Source organism: Falco peregrinus, chromosome 9 (genome assembly GCF_023634155.1).
Source record: "Falco peregrinus isolate bFalPer1 chromosome 9, bFalPer1.pri, whole genome shotgun sequence".
Lineage (NCBI taxonomy): Eukaryota > Metazoa > Chordata > Aves > Falconiformes > Falconidae > Falco > Falco peregrinus.
In genome coordinates, this window is record NC_073729.1 from 19,269,242 (window position 1) to 19,287,063 (window position 17,822).

At 40.8% G+C, this 17,822-nt stretch overlaps 1 protein-coding gene across 6 annotated transcripts in view; it reads right to left on the reverse strand.

The window, feature by feature from the left end:
* The window catches only part of ABTB2 (ankyrin repeat and BTB domain containing 2), a 156,325-nt gene that overhangs the window by 117,651 nt on the left and 20,852 nt on the right, over window positions 1-17,822 (reverse strand). The window contains exon 1 of one of the 6 annotated variants that reach the window (XM_055813318.1): window positions 16,190-17,435. The exons of the other annotated variants lie outside the window; for them this stretch is intronic. Within the exon in view, the coding sequence (XP_055669293.1) occupies window positions 16,190-17,054 (865 nt within the window). The 5' untranslated portion in view covers window positions 17,055-17,435. Of the gene's footprint in view, window positions 1-16,189; window positions 17,436-17,822 lie in introns of those variants that run through there. 6 annotated transcript variants of the gene reach the window in all.

Here is a 17,822-nt window from a genome sequence, read left to right on the forward strand (position 1 = left end):
CCAGCAGTGGATGTCTACCTGAAAATGGGCAGAGACCTAGAGAGCACAGCCTTCAAGGAGAGGGTGGGGGAGCTGGACTTGTATAGGCTGGCTATGAGGATGTTAGAGGCCAATTTAAAAGAAGCCTACAACTATTTGAAAGGTAGCTACAAAAATTATGGAGCCAAATTTTTCTCAGAAGCGCCACATGGTGCTCCAAGGGCACAAGCCACAAACTGTGGCTTCATCTCATGCTTGAGATTAGGCGAAACTTCTTCACTAAGAAGTGAGCAGGTTGCTCAGAGAGGCTGTGATATCTACCATATGGACCTTTTCAAGATTGAGCCACAAAAAAAATCGCCTGCCAGATCTAGTTCTGGCAGGAATCCACCTCAGGTGGGAGACTGGACTACATGACCTTCAGGAGCTCCTCCTAACCAGTATTTCAGTGATTCTAATATGACCAAGTAGTTATGCAGTGCAGTCAGGATTTCCAGTTCCCAAAATATTCATTTATATTCCTCCTTCTTTCTTGGGTCTAATTCATAAGCTCACAGTACTTTCAGAAAAAATGCATCAAAAGATACTTAAAAAAAAAACAAAACCAAAAACCCCCAAACCCAAAACACTAAGTGGTGAACTGCTAGCCCATGCAACTTCCCTGATGTCAGCTGGGATGCTGAATGTAACACAGCATGTATCCATGACATTAATGAAAAAAGCCTCTAAGATATATCTGTATGAAACAGTGAATTTCTTTTTAAGTGCTGCTTTTGTCTTAGCTTGTTGTAAGCTGAGAAAAAGATAGGGGCAAAGGGAGGAAGGAAGCACGCAATTCATTGCCCATAAAAATAAACCTAAAATTCATTAAAGGCCTGAACATTCTGAGCAGAATCAAATACTTAAGCGATGCTTAATGCCTTCAACACCACTGCCTGCTCTGAATGTTGTTACCGAAGACTGGCTGATTACTTGCATTCGGAAGTTGAGGCCAAAAAATAACGTCTCCCAAAGCAGCCAACTGGAAAAAAAATAATCTGTGAACAGCTGTGTGATTGCTGCACAACAGTTGTGGGAAAGCAGTGTAATAAGGTCAGATTCTGATCCATTACATCACTGTATATCAAGACGAGCTCTATTACAGACAGAAGCTATAACAGATGTAAAGCTCAGAGTCCAGTCTGTAGGATAGAGAGCAGGATACAGATCATTAGCATAGCTACATGAATGCCATTATTCAAACAAAATTATTACTACGTTGCTCTCAACCTCAGCTACTCACTGCACCAAGCCATGTGTATTTTAAGAGAAGACTCAATTCAGACCCCAAGAGATCACATTTGGGTTCACCTCATATGCTTCTACTAACTGCTACCTCCAATTAAGTCTGCTGGTTTTATGAACTACTATGTACTAAAGAACACCACAAAACTGACTGTACCTTCCCAATAAAATGAAGATGCTGGTTGAGTATCTTCCTTTAAAAGCTGAATGAAAGCTTGATCCTGTAGATCATAACATTTCACTTTGCAGGAATAGACAATTGTATTGTGCTCCTATACAATCATAGAACAGGTTTCTGACCAGACCATTCACTCTTTTCAAAAAGTCATCTACTGACCCCTTGCTCCATCCCAGAACTAGTCTAGTTTTTACTCACAGTACTGAAAAATCTCTGCAACAAGTTAACATGATTGTAACGCGGTAAGCTCTTTTGATACCATTAGGACTACACCGGGGATATAGAAGTTACCTTTGCCAAGGTAACTTCACCAAGAGCCTAAATACAGAGTAAGTTCTCTTGCAAAATGAGCCTTGGGATTTTTGAGGGGAGGAGAGATAAAGAAGGTGGTTTATTTATCTTTTCTTTTCCCCCTCCTGGAAGATTTGCTGAAAAGTGAGGGCTTTTGTGTGGGCAAAGTTTGAACAAAGAGAAGCAACCGCTATCCCAGGACAAAAATTTACACATGGCAACCATGGAACAAGACAAGAGTTCACAACAGTTCTTTATTTGTACAGGTATTTATACAGCCACCTTTTCCTGAAAATGAGTAAGAGGAAAGGTAATACTTCAACAGGAATCCATTTTGATTTTACTCCCTATTATAACTTAATTTGATGCTCTTAACCTGTAGATCTGAACACATAACTTATTTCTTAGCATCCCTGGCATCCTGAAACAAACAAAAGATTTAAAAAGTTTTTTAAAAAATAAGTTAAGGTCAAGCTAAGTGATTAATGGGTTCTTCAATGTGTTATGCTGATTTTGTTCCAAAATAAGCAGCTGCTTTTTATGAACTGCTTCATTTCTCTTCAACAGCAAATCACAAAAGTAGAAGAAATCACTCCCACGCGAATCTTTTAAAGCTCATGCTGTTCATCACATAACAAGCACAGAAAGTAACCTGTTGTCCCTGAACAATGAAAAGTGTCCTCACATGAACCAGTCCTATACAATGAATACTACACATTTTTACAGATGTTCACTGAGCAAGCTCCTCAGTTAAGAATATAGGAAATAAATTGTTAGGAAAGCAATTGATTCTTAATTCATATCCATATTCAGACCCAAAAGCCAAATGAGAATTTGTCTATCAATCCCTAATTAAGACCAATCAAATACAACTTCTCTGCAATCTTCTAGAAATCCCTATGGGTGACAAAGTCAGATCTAGTCAGCCCATGCAAGCTTTGTGAACCTTTTTAAGCAAGAAATGTTATATCTCCCCCCATAACTGGCTCAAGGGACTTGACAACAAAAGATCTTGTACCTCCAAGCAAAACAGATTGAAAATGCAAGTGACAGTAGCTTCTCACAATTGTGGAATATCAGAAGGAGCTATAACCCACAACAAATTGTTCAAATCAGCCTTACTCAATCACTGGAGCACTTCTTTGTTATGTACTCTCATCAGAGAAATACTTGGCAGTGTTCACATGTAAATCAGCAGCAGCTTTTTGGATCACCTCTTTTAATGTAGAATCAGCTCAAACTTTTCAGAATTATGATGTTTCACTAGAATGCTTTTCAGAAATACAATGCACCGCTGAAGACTCAGGCAGATGGCTTGGCTGAGACAGTTCACAATTTGAAAACTATCTCCGGTCAGATTTTATTTAAAATAAAAAGTCAAAAATCAGCAAGTCTTTTTAAGATTACATTACACACACAAAAAAGCAGCAGTTACTGGAAGACACAGGGTCATGAAATAGACTGCCTCATTCACTGATTCCAGCCCCAGGGCTAAATGCTACCTAAGTTATTTGATGTCTAAATGGGATTAATTGGTAGCTTCAGTCTCGTCCTTGGCAGATACATCACCACTGCATCCAGCAATATTTGGCACTGTAACATGCAGACCTCACCTTACTCCTGTTCACAGTTCCATTCTTCCATGAAGCTGAAAAGGGACTACATACACAACTAAGGCAAGCAGGAAGCAGTTCTTACAGCCCAATAAAAGCTCTGGTTGGAAAATGCCCTGAGAACAAACCACCCTCTTGTATGGTTCCCTTCAGTCAGAGTTAAAAACCACAGATGGGCCTGTGAGAAAAAGTTCTGGTTCAGATTTCTGCCACAAGAAGTTCACTGAGCTCCTATTCTGTCAGTCCAGAATGCGTCTCTAGCATGACACTTGGTGTTGTTTTGTTGTTATTTTTTAGTTTAAGGAACATCTTCTCTACAAAAATTAAATTAGAAACTGATGTAGAAATTACTCTCTCTCATCATCTGTCAAGGTTGCATAAGTTGACCAGTTGCACACTGCTCTCTTAAACAGACAGGAAGCTTTGCAAACAGTGCAATTCATTACCCGTAGATTATTACACTTACTCTCTCACCAAGAGATAAGAGAACTGTTTGCTGTCCAAGGCAACTCACCCCAGCATTCCCTGTTTCAACCTATAGTTCAAAGAAAATACACTGCTAACTCTGACCCCATGATCTAACCAGCGCTAGAAAGTGATCCAGCTCCACTAACCAAACACCTTCTGTGCCCCTGTCTCTTGACCATACACAGCTATACCGTTCCCTGAAAACAAAACCACATCCCGAAGCAGTGGTGAATCTGAGGAAAAAAGTGGAGGCAGGGGGTTGCTCTTTTGTTTGACATGCCAAGACAAAACTGCGTGGTTACTTCGTGTGTGTCACGGCTTGATTCTCCGCTGCTTTACTCTTCTTTCAGACCAGCGTGGCCAATTAAGTAAGGGTTGAATCAGGCCCCTCGTATATAAATGGATCATTTGAAGTTATACACGTTACTTTACATGGAAAAAATTCAAGCTTTTAAAAAATGAGCATATAAAATATAAAAAGACATTTAAAGTGCGCATGCGCGCACACACACATACAAGCCAGTTTTACTTTGCACTGCCTGTGCAGTAGAACAGATAGCCTGTTCTCTGACTCCCTTTTAACTGCAAACCTTATACTAGCTGTGTATATTTTGGACCCTTTCCCATCCTACCATGATTTCCTGTCTGAGTCTGCAGCCCATGGCAACAGCAGAAAATTGGAGTTCAGGCTTTGCAGATGGTGGTAGGCCAAATGCCCTGTGCCAATTTAGTATCTTCTTCCATAACATATGCATTATCTATGTCTTGGCTACATGGCAAGAGTTACCTTCATGCTAATAAATTATATTCATTTTAGTTCATAAATTGTGCTTGCCTTAGGGGAGCTCTGGCCTTCTGCAGTGAACATAAAAACCATAGTCACACAGCCTTACATACACATCATCATGCTCCAAAAGGAAAATTATATTCTGAACTGCTGTCAAGGTAGAAGAAAATTCACACAGTTTTATCGTGCAATTCCAGCAGGTCACAGGTCACTGCGACTGTTCAAAAGCAAAGCAAAACAGCCCCCTCCCCAAATTTATTGATGTGCAGCACATATATTATCCCACAAAATAACCTGTGACGAAAGCTGCATTTCCACATGTCTGCAACAAAAATGAGACCCAAGATTACACACACAAGGAAAACGTGCCAGAAGCAATTCCAGGGTTGCTTTCCATTGGGAAATGTAGCATTACACATGAATCTTCCCTCAGTGCCTTTAATAAGAGACCCTGCATCTGGTATTGCCCTGAGAGAATGGGACTGGGGGGGGGGTGATGGGGGAAAGGACATACTTTTTTTCAAGGAATAATATTAAAAAAGAAAACACCTGTCACCCACATCACACTCCAGCACAGCTACAGAACTACCTCAGTGTACAGATGCTTTAAATCCCCCCTGCCCCCAGCGTACACAACAGGACATCCAGGTTTTCCATGGAATGAATCGTTACCATCAAAGCTTCTCCCACCTCGAGGTGTAAAGCCCTTAAGTTTATTACAAAGTACTAAAACAAAACTACCTCAAACAAACACGTGGCCTCAATCCAAGCGATTTCAGAAGAGCCCAGGCAACTGCTTCAGAAAGAAGCCAGCCTTTTCTGGTAAGCAAAATAATTCCCTTGATATTGTAAGGAATCACAGACTAAAATCCATAAGCCACTGCTTCGTTCCATAACAAAACTCTGGTCTCTCAGCACTGGTAAATAAACACACTGTATTTTTTCCCCCTTGAGCCTAGTTCACAACTCCGATTAATTTTCTTGCCTTTCTGCCTTTCTCTTCCTCTACCTGCACCATGCCAGGTAGAAGCGTTCCTGACATCTAAAAAATCTGCAAACCTATTCTGGATACCTACCAAACCCCCCATTAAACTCAATGAAAATTATTTCTTTGGTTCCAGCAAGATTAAACTTTACAGTAAGCAGCACTTCTTGCATGGATTCTAAGCTTGCTTTCAGCAGCAGTTCATTGACAACAATTCTGACAAATTTTCTACTTGATCTTACTGTCATCACCCTCAAGTATCTTACAAGTTCAAATAAAACTGATACTCACTCGAGACAAAATGTTCACGTATACTGCCAAAGCACGAGAACTTTTTATAACACTTGAAATAAAAAAAGAAAAAGCCCATAGACAAGCTTTAGAAGTCTTTACATATTGACAATAGAATGAAATGGTTTATTAAAAACAACTAATAAGAATTCTGTGTCTTGGTTGCTACTATTACATTGTTTTCTATCTTCTCTCTACTCTAAGTTAAACTACCACTTTGTGAAAATATCCAAAGATACCTTATAAATTTGACATCATAACGTGAAAGTATCAGAAACCATACTTAAGACTATAATAAAACTGTATCAATTCAACTCTAGAGCAATTTTTACCATCTCTAGACTAAACAAAACTGCCATTGCAAGCTGAGCAGAAAACAAGATGGAGGGTGGAAGAAAGGTAACATGCAAACCAAAGAGCAGAAATTCAATGTGCAATTAACCAGAAATTCTATCTATCCAAGCCTCACAGAGGAAATCCATTTCATTATATATTATCTCTCATATTATTACAATATACATCCATTCCTAACATTTTGGTTAGGCCTGTGGTATTATCTCAGGAAATAGCACAAAACCTGAAAAAGAAATAAAAAGGAAACCTCTCAACTCTTTGTGATGCAGAAACAGATAAGCATGACAAATTTACAGCATGCACCAGTCCATTTATGTTTCTCATGACTCACATTACCAATTCTTCCCAAATCCGGCACACAATAACACTCCAAAGAGACATCTCTGCAGTTAACACTCCAGCTAACGGTACACAGAGGGATGCTATCTGCCTGCATATCTGCATACCTACCACAGAAATGTTCGTCACAAGCCACAGCAGCATCCTGACACCGCTTCCTCACCCATCAGGCAAGGCTGAGACACACACAATTTCAGGTTGAAAGAAGCTGCAGGACCATCAGTGGGTCATCCAAGTGGAATCAAAGTTAAAGATGAGTGAACTGTCTAAAAGCAACTAGAAACCCAGGCTTTTGCTTTCATCTACTAGTTCTGACATGAGTCTGTGCTGCAGAGTATTGGGTAGTCATTTAAATAAAACAAGCAAACAAGAAATTGACTTCTACTAAATTCTATTAGAACATCAAAAATCCAAAACAGTTTGAAGAAAGAATAGGAGGCAAAACTGGCCTAATTCCCTACTTTAGCAGTTTGCCAATATTCAACTCTTGTCCTTCAGCTGAAATAGTAGTGTGCCTTACTCAGAAGCACTAAAATGTAAGTATTAGAAGAAAATCTATTCACTGTCATCTTGGACTTAAACAGGGAAAGAAAGTGCCACATAAGATCAAGAAAATAATAGATAATTAAGCCTCTGCATGTTTATCTTTTTAATGTATAATTCCCAGCATAAACATGTAGGTCATGTTTTTTTCTTTGTTCTCCAGGTCCCAGGCAACAGACTGCGTATTGGGCTAGAAATGAAAGCAACAGAAGTACCCAACATGGACTGTAATGTTATAAACAGTAAAGAATGGGACAAACAGATGTCTTCTGTAGTGTTCCTTTCCTCTCATCCCTGAAATATCATAAACAACATTTACTTTGATCTTGTATAGCCCCATAGCAAATTTATCAGTTCTTATAAATCTATATGCATGAACTGAAAAGCTGGTCTTAAATGTTTATTTAGCTTCTTAGTCTCTAGTCTATGATTATACCACAAATACCCTTAATCATCTCAAGCATTTTGGTGTTGCTACACAAAAACTACAGCAATTACTTAAGTACATTTTCCACAGTTTTCCTCTTTTTTGCTTATGTCAAGATTTTTTCATTTTCTGGACAGGGAGAGCCAAATGCAGCCTCCTGGTAGACTGCTGTAGCACTGCAACACTACAAAAAAGCACTACTTTGGTCACTTGGAAACTTCCCTAGCTTTCTTCTAACAATTTTTTTTTAATAAAATAATAATCAGAGCTTAGACATCAATTTCAGAAATTTATCAAATAGCTAACTTGCTACTTGTGCATAAAATAAGCAGAGATGCATATTCTCAGTGTAAGACAACACAGTTAGCATAGAGAGAAACCCACACATGAACAATGTACACCAACCGAAGATGACTGAGAAGATCGTTTGTCTTCTACTGTCCCTATCATGCCACAGCCTGAAAGCACTTTACACGAATGACTGAATGGAACCTTGCAGCATCCTCCAGAAGCTGGTATTTTGCTCAATTCAGATGTGAAGCAGGTTAAGTAGCCTTGTGAACATCAAACAAGCTTTAAGAAAGAAATGGTCCAGGTGTAATAATTAAACAACCAGAACAAGATGGACAAGTGCTCAGGCTTACAGTTAACCTAGGAGTTGTCTGGGTCAAACTTGTACGAAGAACACCAGACAGTTTTTGCCTTGTCAACAGGAAGAAAGTAAGTACACTCACAGCAATCCCTGTGACCTGATTTAATGATTCTCACAGGTCCACGATCTCAGCTCTGTTGAATGTCTATTTCAAAGGGTCATTTCATGTTAAGATCACAGTAAAGACCAATCCAAACAACTGCTTCCTAGAGGACCACCACAGAAAACATCAGCTAGACTACAGTTAATGAAATCACATCATTAAGTAACAGGTTTTGAGCAGATGAGGAGGAAGTTTACAATTTTAAGGGACTTTCATCTGCAAGTAACACATAAGCAAGTAGGCTTTTATAGACAAGGATTTTATCGCTCAGAATTCCATTTAACTTGAATTGAAATGACTGATCCTTAGTTTCTACTCCTGAAGACAACAGCAATTACAGCAGACCCCTCCCTCAGAAGTTCCTTTCACATTATTAATTCTATCCCACATACACCATGCTCACAAAAGCTGCAGCCACCACCCCAGCAGGCGGCAGGCAGACATTTTAATTACAGATGAACAAACAACCCTCAGCTGTGCCCTGCCCAGAGCTGGCCTGTCCCAGCACTGGTCTCTCCTCACTCCAGTTGCCAACTGCACCAAGTCACACCCGCTGTAGCCAAACATTTCCTCAGGACCGGGATGAACTCACAGTTCTAGCTTGGCTACTGACCTAAGTCAGAAGGCAAGTCTGGATGTGTTTGGGTGAAAGAAACAAACTTTTCAGCGTTTCTGCATCCTTTCCTCTTCCCATTATTGCTTTCTTGTGATAAGGCCTCCATTGCCAATAAGAAGGCTCCATTTAAAAGGCTCTCCCCACTCACAAATGCACAACTTTGAATCCTTAAATTGACTTAGATGCTCTCAACAAGGTGCAGCTTGTGTTTAATTTTTGTTAAAACGTAGCTCTTGTTCTGTAAAGGAAAGAATCAGAGTTCTGTTGAAATATTTTCATCCAAATTTGTAAATTAAGAAAGCACGAAGCCACCACTGTACTGGTTTTACCATTGCCTCAGGCTTAACCAAATGTCATGTTAGGCACTTATGTTCAAAACAATGTGTAAATTAATCCTATTAAGACAAGAACAGCATCAGCAATGATTGGCTTTATTCTTTTGTTCCTCAGTCTGAATTATCATGGTTCAGTGTGAGCAAATGGACATTTTCTTCTGCTTACTCCTGGTGTAGTAGAACTTAGCCAATGAGAGAGGTTTTTTCTTAATGCCAAGAGTTTAAGACTGCAAAGCCTAGAACATCATGGAAATATTTATAAATAAGGACCACATATATTGACTTGAAAAACTTAGCATTGACTAAATGCAAAATGAGAGCTAAAATGTAAATGAAAAATTATTTTGATCTTGTTCCCAAATATTCAGAAGAATAAAGAATGCTGAGGGATTTGATGGGTGCTGCTGAGTATCTAGTGGTTTTACTCAGTTTAGAAGCCTCTGTTTCTCTTCTTTTGAGTTCTGCTGGTACAATGGGCAAATTACTCAAGATAAGACACCTGTTCATTCTACATTTTACTTTAAGAAAGGACAATATCAAGTTAGTGAAGATCACAGGATTAATATTACCTTTGGCCTTATTTCACATTTTCTTGCACTGCTGTAAGATGAGTTCCTTTTAAAAATGAACTAACTTCTAGCTCAACATTAAGATCTTGGGTTTAAGCTCCCAAGTGCAAACAGGCACTTTTTCCAGTTCTTTCAGAAGTTAAGTGCTTGAGTCCTAAGCCCATTCCCCTCTGCAACTTGCTAATTGTGTAGTAAGTGAATTTTATAGTCTATTGTAAATAAATATTTCCAGTATTTTGCATTTCATACAACAGAGGGCTTCATAAGCTTAAACATTTCCTTTGCATACCCATGCATTACACACCAAGCTAGGGAAAGGGACAGAAAAATGAAACAGATAAGGAAGGAAGCTCCAAGTGGACCATTAACTAGACTAACTGAATCATACCAGGTGTGTCAGCAGAACTATAATAACATGAAAAAGTTACAACAACATTAATACCCAAACAAGATTTTTCAGTGTAAAAAGGCCTTTCAACTCAACTCCATCACCAAAATACAATTTATTTAAAATTCACTGCCACCCTATGTTACTATTGCATTTAGTTTTGGAATAGCCCCAAATTAGGTAGGATTAAGATTTCAAAACAGCTACAATATATATAGCATCCATGCCCTGGGTGAGTGCAGATCTCAAGCAAGAGGAAGCAATTTGTAATGTTAGCGATCAGTCAGGGAGGTTCACTGACAGCCATCAATTCTCCCCAGATCAGATGAGTTTAGGTTCCAAATCACGTAAGAAATTAAATGGGGTATATGAAAAAAAACCAATCTCTGGTGGCTCAGTTCAGAAAGACTAGCTGACTGAACGCTGCAAGATCTTCAAACTGGAAAAGAGACAAGTTTAATTTCCATTATTCCAATGTCAGAAGACATGTACATCAACCATATCATATTTTATTATTAAGAATATGAACACTCAAAGCTCATGCCTCATTTTCTGCAGACACACGTAGAAAATAAAAATGCAAGAGCACCCCAAATATTGCACAGGTGTTCACCACTAAACTGTGAGCTAAAGCAGGTTGCTTTTTAATCTGAAAAATAAATTTTAAAAAGCCACCAAAACCCTGCTATAACTTACGATTTAACATACCAAGGATAAAATTCTGGCCTAGCCTCAACAGTATTTGCTCAGTTCAAACCCCTGGCTTTCACAGTAACAAGAATCTTCAGCCTCAACACAACAGGTCATAGACTTTTCTCTCCAAGAGGTTCCTTCTTCACAGGCCTAGCTCCTCAGTTTTGCGGAGATAAGCTGTCACTGCACCGATTCCACTTGAAATCCACATATCAGCGTTTGCTACTAGTAGTTACACACAGAGTTTCAGCACTTGTTCTTTAACCAAGTGAACAGAAAGAACAAAGATTTTACTGCCGTGGTGTAATGCCAGCAATTTGAAGGATTAAACAGCATTATTACTTCATCAATGAAGTTCTCCTTTACTATCACCAAATTACATATACAGACACATAAAACCCACTATAAGGGGGGAAAAAATAGGCATTTTAGCCTTACTTGATCTACCCTTTAACATAAGCAAGACGCATATCTGCAGATACTTGTGTTTTTTAATCGCGCATCTAGTGGTTTGCGTTTGTAGGAGAGGCGAGCATGTATATACAAGCACTAACATTAAGGTTTAAAGAATTTGTCCCTGTGGGTTTGTGGATATAAATTCAAGCTCTTGAGCATGTAGGAGTAGAAGCACACAAGGTATGCTGGGGGTACATTTGTACAGAGGTGAACGAAGCCATAGTTCAAATAGGATCAACCTATTTGATCAAATAGCAATAGATCAAATAGCTACAACCAGCTCATCTAACATGGAAACATGCACGTAGGTCTATCATATCCCTGCCCAGGAATCCCCAGTAAGCAACACTGCTTCCAAATACTGCTTCAGATGATGACGCAGGAGACAGAGGCATTTGGTTTTTGTTTTTAATGATCTGCAAATCACCTGTGGTACCGCTGTACTAGCTTTGTACTTCCACTCATCTTAGTTTATTGATTGCATTTGCAGCTCTCTTCCCCAAAACGCACTCCTTCCAAAACGCAGTGTATTCCTGAATAGTTGTGAAGCTGATAGCTTATTAAATTTGATCAAGTTCTTTATGAGCACACCAGTTCGTTCAGTTCAGATAACAAAAGGACATTCTGTTTATTGAAATGTCATAAATTATTTCTTTTCCCTGCTGGATTTTAGTACAGTACCATGGCTACACTTGAAATAAAAAAAGTTATTTCAGGCCATTTTGATAACTACAAAAAGGATTTTTTATAATAGCATAACTCTAAAAATCCTCAATGTTAAAATCAGCAATAATTTTTAATCTATATTAGTAATCTATATTAGCACAGTGACAAATATGAAAGAAAATGGGGTTAGTTAGTGATACTAAATCCAAAGTCCACACTTGATGCTTGGTAGGGTGTGCCACAGTGTTCAGTATCAAAAGAAGAAAGTTCATCCCTGGTCTAATTTTACTGAGTCCAAATCATTCCCTCCTACCGTGAGGAAAGGTTACACATTTCCCCTCTTAAGTCCTTTCTAAGATAAAGGTCTCAAAACACAAGCACAGCTTATTTCAGACTCTGTTTCTACTACTCATCAGCTGAGCAAACCAACAGGCCGATTTGTGGATTGGTTCATGCACAGAGAATGTCAAGTGTTTTGGCTAAGAGGTATGTGAAGAAACAGTGTTACTCAGTCATATCCCCCCCCCCTTTTTTTTTTGTTTGGTTGGCTTTTTGTTTTTTTTCCCCCGCAAAGACATCTGTCAACACTTACATATGCAGACCACCAGGATGTGCTGATGCATTAAATAGCACAGCAGGTGTATTGGCTGTCGCAGGAGGGTTTGGCAATAACTAGATAGTTAAGTACAACATAAGTTCTGTAGTTAATAGGGCAATAATATCAAAATGTATTTGCAGTGCTGACAGTTCAGATTCTAGTGAACCATGCACCAGTGAAACACAGGAACATGAAGTAGAAGAATCACATTTCCAACGTAAGTTTGTATTTCTCCTTGTCTCCCAACAAACGTTTCAAATGAATAGACTCTAATATTACAAATTAACGTCTCCAAATCCCTGTGAAACCACCAGATGCATTCTCTAGCTGTATCAAACCAATACATATCATATATCTCCAAGTAATTAAAAATAACAAATAAAACACGTATTCCAATGTACATTACCTTTTTTTTTTGTTTTTACCTTCCAGTAACTACATTTCAGTAGCTGCTTATCATTTTTGCTGCTTTTGTTTCATTTTCTTTCCAGCTTGCATGGCATTATTTTTGCAACAGCCCACCTAAACTCACAGAGAGCTCTACAGAACTCCTTACAACCATAAATTCAGATGACATTCCTCCTTCCAAGGCAGAGACCGAATCCCAGTCATGAACTCAGAACTCACACTGACAGCAGAAAACGTCTCACAGAAGTCTCAAATAGTTGATTAAAGAACAACTTCATGGAAAGGGCAAAAACATAAACCCACCACAGATCATTATTTATCTTAAAATAATACTAAAATCCCCCTTAAGTATTTACTGAGTTTCTAACTTCACCCTTCACACACCAGCTGTTCACTAAACCACGCTTGTTACAATACAGAATATTAAGCCTTCAGCCTCCAAAGCCTTAAGCACAGTGACTGGACTATGGTCTTTGATGGGGTATTAGTCACTGAAGAAACACAGGTCTAAACCTCAGTCTCTTAAGAATTTACAAAGATTTATGTATTTACTTACTGTTTCTTAGACTCCAAAGAAGCATGCTATCCTGATCTAATAATGAAAATGGTATTCAATAGATCATAATGCCAGAAAGGTCCATTATGATAATCCAGTACAATCTTCTGCCATGGATTTTATCCAGAGATTGCAATGCTCGACTGGAGTTAGAACTTAACCTCTAAGTGCTTTTTATCTCTAACATCAAACTCAGTGCTATAAAACAAAACCCAACAAACATATGCCAAGTGCACAGTTTACAAGTACTCCATTAAAATGCTCTTACTATAAAAAAACCAAAAGTGACAGTAAAGCAAGTTTTCCTGTTTCTTACACTGGAATAAATCCAGTTATTTTACTGCTAGATCTACCTCAGATTTAAATTAATGTAAAAGACAAGATCATTTGAAAGCACTGTGAAGAATTATGTGAATACTACTAATTTACAATTCCTACAGGGAGAAGAATAAAGAAGTTATTTCAAGCTTTTTTGCATCCAGATAAAACCATTTGTGGTCTTACAACTGCAAGAAAAGCCATTTAGAAGATTCACTGACTTGTGTCAGGTAAAATACTAGTGACAGACTGTCACAGGAAATCACAGGATACCTTCATGTGTGGTTTTATTCCATTTTCAGACTTTAAAAATGCATTCAATTATTGACAGAATTGATCTGAAAGACAGGAACAACAAAAGAGGCAACAGAAGCCAACCCTTCTGTGGCCAGTAACTGCTTGGTATTACACTACACAAGCGTTATCATAACTGACCATTTGGTGGTTTGAATATTTATAAGCATTTCTCTGCACAGTCACTCCCGTTTCCATTGCACACCAGCTTCCATTCATTCACTGCAGTTCTTCCAAAGAGATCTCTCTCAAGAAAAAAAAAAAAAAAAGCAGGAAAAAAAAAAAAAAAAAAAAAGCTCTGAGAGGGACTTACTCTTCCTCTCCATTTTACACACAGAAACTGTGTGGCAAAAGCACTGAGCAGGGAACAGCTCAAGTGCATGTTTTACTTCACAGAACCACAACATTTCACTCCAGCTTCCCTAAGTAAGGAACAAGAGAAGGAACCACGTCCTCTTTTTGGACCCGGTGACAAGTGCTCCCATGATACGCAAAGAATTATGACAAGTGTTTTGGCAGAGGACAAGATATCCTCATACCCTTACAGTCTTCCACCAAAGAGCTTGTACTTAGAAAAAGTAGATGTCTATGTTTGACTTTTAATGTTACAGTTATGTCTTGTACCAGCACCAAGAGCACATCCCAAAGGGCTCTTCACACTTTTTTCACATACGTTTAGTAACAGTCGGTGGACAGAGGGCAGACAGAACACACAAGAGAGGTTTTGTGAGCGCTGTAATAGCAGCCATCCTCTTACACTGTAATCTGAAGCAGGCTCACCCAATGGGGACAGTCACTGCACTCACCTACTAGTGATCTGAACGGCAACATTATTGCTTTTGTATAGGATAACTGCAGGAAATCAATGCACCCAAGGATCAGAAGTTGAGTCAGCCCTTCCCTAACAAAGCACTTCATTACTAACATTCACCTAAGGTATATTTTTTCCCCATCAAAGAAAATCTGCTCCTTTCCTTTGTCTCTCAATATGAGATTATCTTTTGAAGAGGACCAAGCCACTTAGTTTTATAGAGTTAAATCAGAAAGGTTTTATGCATGGGATATCTGACCATAACAATGAGGCCAGCAGAAGTCACGAAACTGTGTGCAGTGCACAGAATAGTTTTCTAAATTCAATGTTTCTCTCAATTTTTCCATGGAAAAAATATGGTACTCTTCAGTGTGACAATGCAAAATAAACACTGCAGCTTCTTAGTAGAACTGTCATGACTTAGGTCTTTCAAACTACTCCTCAGTCCCATAGGAAGACGCCAACATTCCTCTCTCTGCTTATTTGCTTAACTGTTCAAAAAGTCTGCTTTCTAAACAAATTACAGAGGTAAGTACCTTAATGCTATGTTATTCTCATTACTGAGGCACCATCCCAAATATCCACTGTGGCAAGCCAAGCACAAGCTCTTGTTTATTGCACAAGTGTAATTTCAGCACAGGTTCCTGCTGAACTAGAAGGAAGTCTAAGTAACATGCAGTTACAAGTTTCTGTTCAGAAACTGAATTTTACTATCACAAAGAAAAAAAAATAATGTTGTTTCCCCTCTCCAGGCTGTACGTGGGAATTGCATCTTTAAGATGAAACTGCAAAATACTCACTATAATGTAAGTTTTGTTTAAAACAATAGTGGTGTTTTCTGAGGAGCAGCTTTTAAAGCACATTTCACCTTATGATTACAGAGAAGCAGGTTTACATGCCAGTTACAGTAAAATTGCTCAAAACAGCAGCTGGTAAAAAGTCAGGAGACATTTGTTAGGACAACAGGGCTTGGTTTCCCACAGCCTCTGCCCCTTTCTTAAGAATAAAGCAGGAACATTCTTGCCTGGTAAAACCATCATGCCTGCTTTACGCACACACAAACCACGACCAAGATGCAATTCAGATGAAAAGAAAAACCAAAAACAACCCAAAGTCCATCAAAATCAATGATTTTACTGCAAAGCTTGTCGGTATGAAGATTAGATATTGTAAAAGCAGTATCTTACCATTAGCATTCTTCCCACAGACGAGATGCTCATAAGGTTGCAACACTCCCCAAAGTTCAGCATCATTGTTGATAACCATCTCCAGGATTTCAGCTGAGATCTCCCCTCCTCCACCATCTGGGCTCTGACTTGCCAAAACCCTGACCTTAATCTCTTCTACCAGGTTTTCCATGCAAGCGGTTAAAGAGATGGCCGCGTATTCATGGATCCTAACTGAGATCCTAGTGTCCACCATCCACCTGAAAAACCTCCCCACTGAAAAGGTGAGGCCACATCTAGCTGATTTACCTTTCCTCAGTCCATCCCCAGCACTCATGCTGTACAGAGAGAGAGCCTTGACAGTCGCCAAGACGCAGCTTTCCGACAACGACCAGCTCTGGATGAGCTTGATAGCACTCTGCACCTCAAACCTGGTGCACTTGGAGTGCATCACGCTGAGACGCTGAGCTTCCCTGGAGACCCTGATCAAGGCGCGCCTCAGTAACTGTGAGAGACGCCTGACAGCTTCCTGAGAAAAGGTTCTGCTACTGCCATCTCCCTTCCCTTTTCTGAGTATTTTTCCAATGTCTTCATCAGTCCAAGGGTATTCCTCTAGATCCGGCAGCTTAGGACACTTGGAAAAGATATCTGCAACCTCGGGGTCTTCTGGCAGAACGGTGTTCACGGTATCCCAGCTGTTATTCCTACTGTTCATGGAGCCCGAGTAGTACCACCAGTTGCCTCTGTGCTGAGAAGAGGTGAAGGCTTGGGAGTTGGACTTGGAAGAAGAGAGACTAAGAGACCTGCAGGAATCCCCTGCCCCATAACCAGAGTCCAAAGTTAAATCCTCCAGGGTCTTCAGAGTAGAGCTGTATATCCCAGCCATAGGAAAGACCGGTGAAGCCAACCGCCGACAGCACGAAAGGTGAGGCTGGGGTAGATCCCTCCTGCGCCTACCGGGCCAGAGCCGCCTGCCTCGCCAGCGGCGCGGGAGGATTTGCAGCACAGCGGGAAACAGCCCTCCCCGCACGCCGGCTCAGCCGAGGGCCAGCTACCTCCATCCCGCAGGGAGGCTGTGCTCAGCCATCTTCTGCTTCGGAAGGGAGGAACGGCTGGCGGCAGCCGGCGGTCGAGAGCCGCGCCGGGCCGGGCGGGCCGGCTGCTGCCCGGGCAGGGCGCGGGGCCCGCGGAGGGTGCGGGGAGGCGGCGCGGGGCGGGGCGGGCTCCGCGCGAGCCGCTCGGCGGGACACTTGGCGGCGGCTCCCACTCAACTTCTCCGCCGCAGGTCTGCCGGGCGCCCCGCCCCGCCGTATGCAAACGACCTGGGGGGAGAAGCACCAATCAACGGCGCCGGCAGAGAGCGTCTCCACCAGTGAAATCCGAGCTGGGCGGGTAGCATGCAAATTGCGCCGGGAGGGGCGGGGCGGGGGGAGGCGAGGACAGCCGGGCAGCGCTCCGCTGGTCCGGGCGCCAGCGAGCATTCCGCTACCGCCGGCCCCGCTCACCCGGGGCGGCCGCCCGCCCTGCCTTGCCCTGCGCCGGAGCACGGCACACGGCCGGGCCGGGCGCTGCGGCGGCTCCCCGAGCCGAGGGTCACGCACGCCTGGTCCCGCGGGGGATCAGCGCCTGAATGGGGGATTGTGCAGGCGGCCGC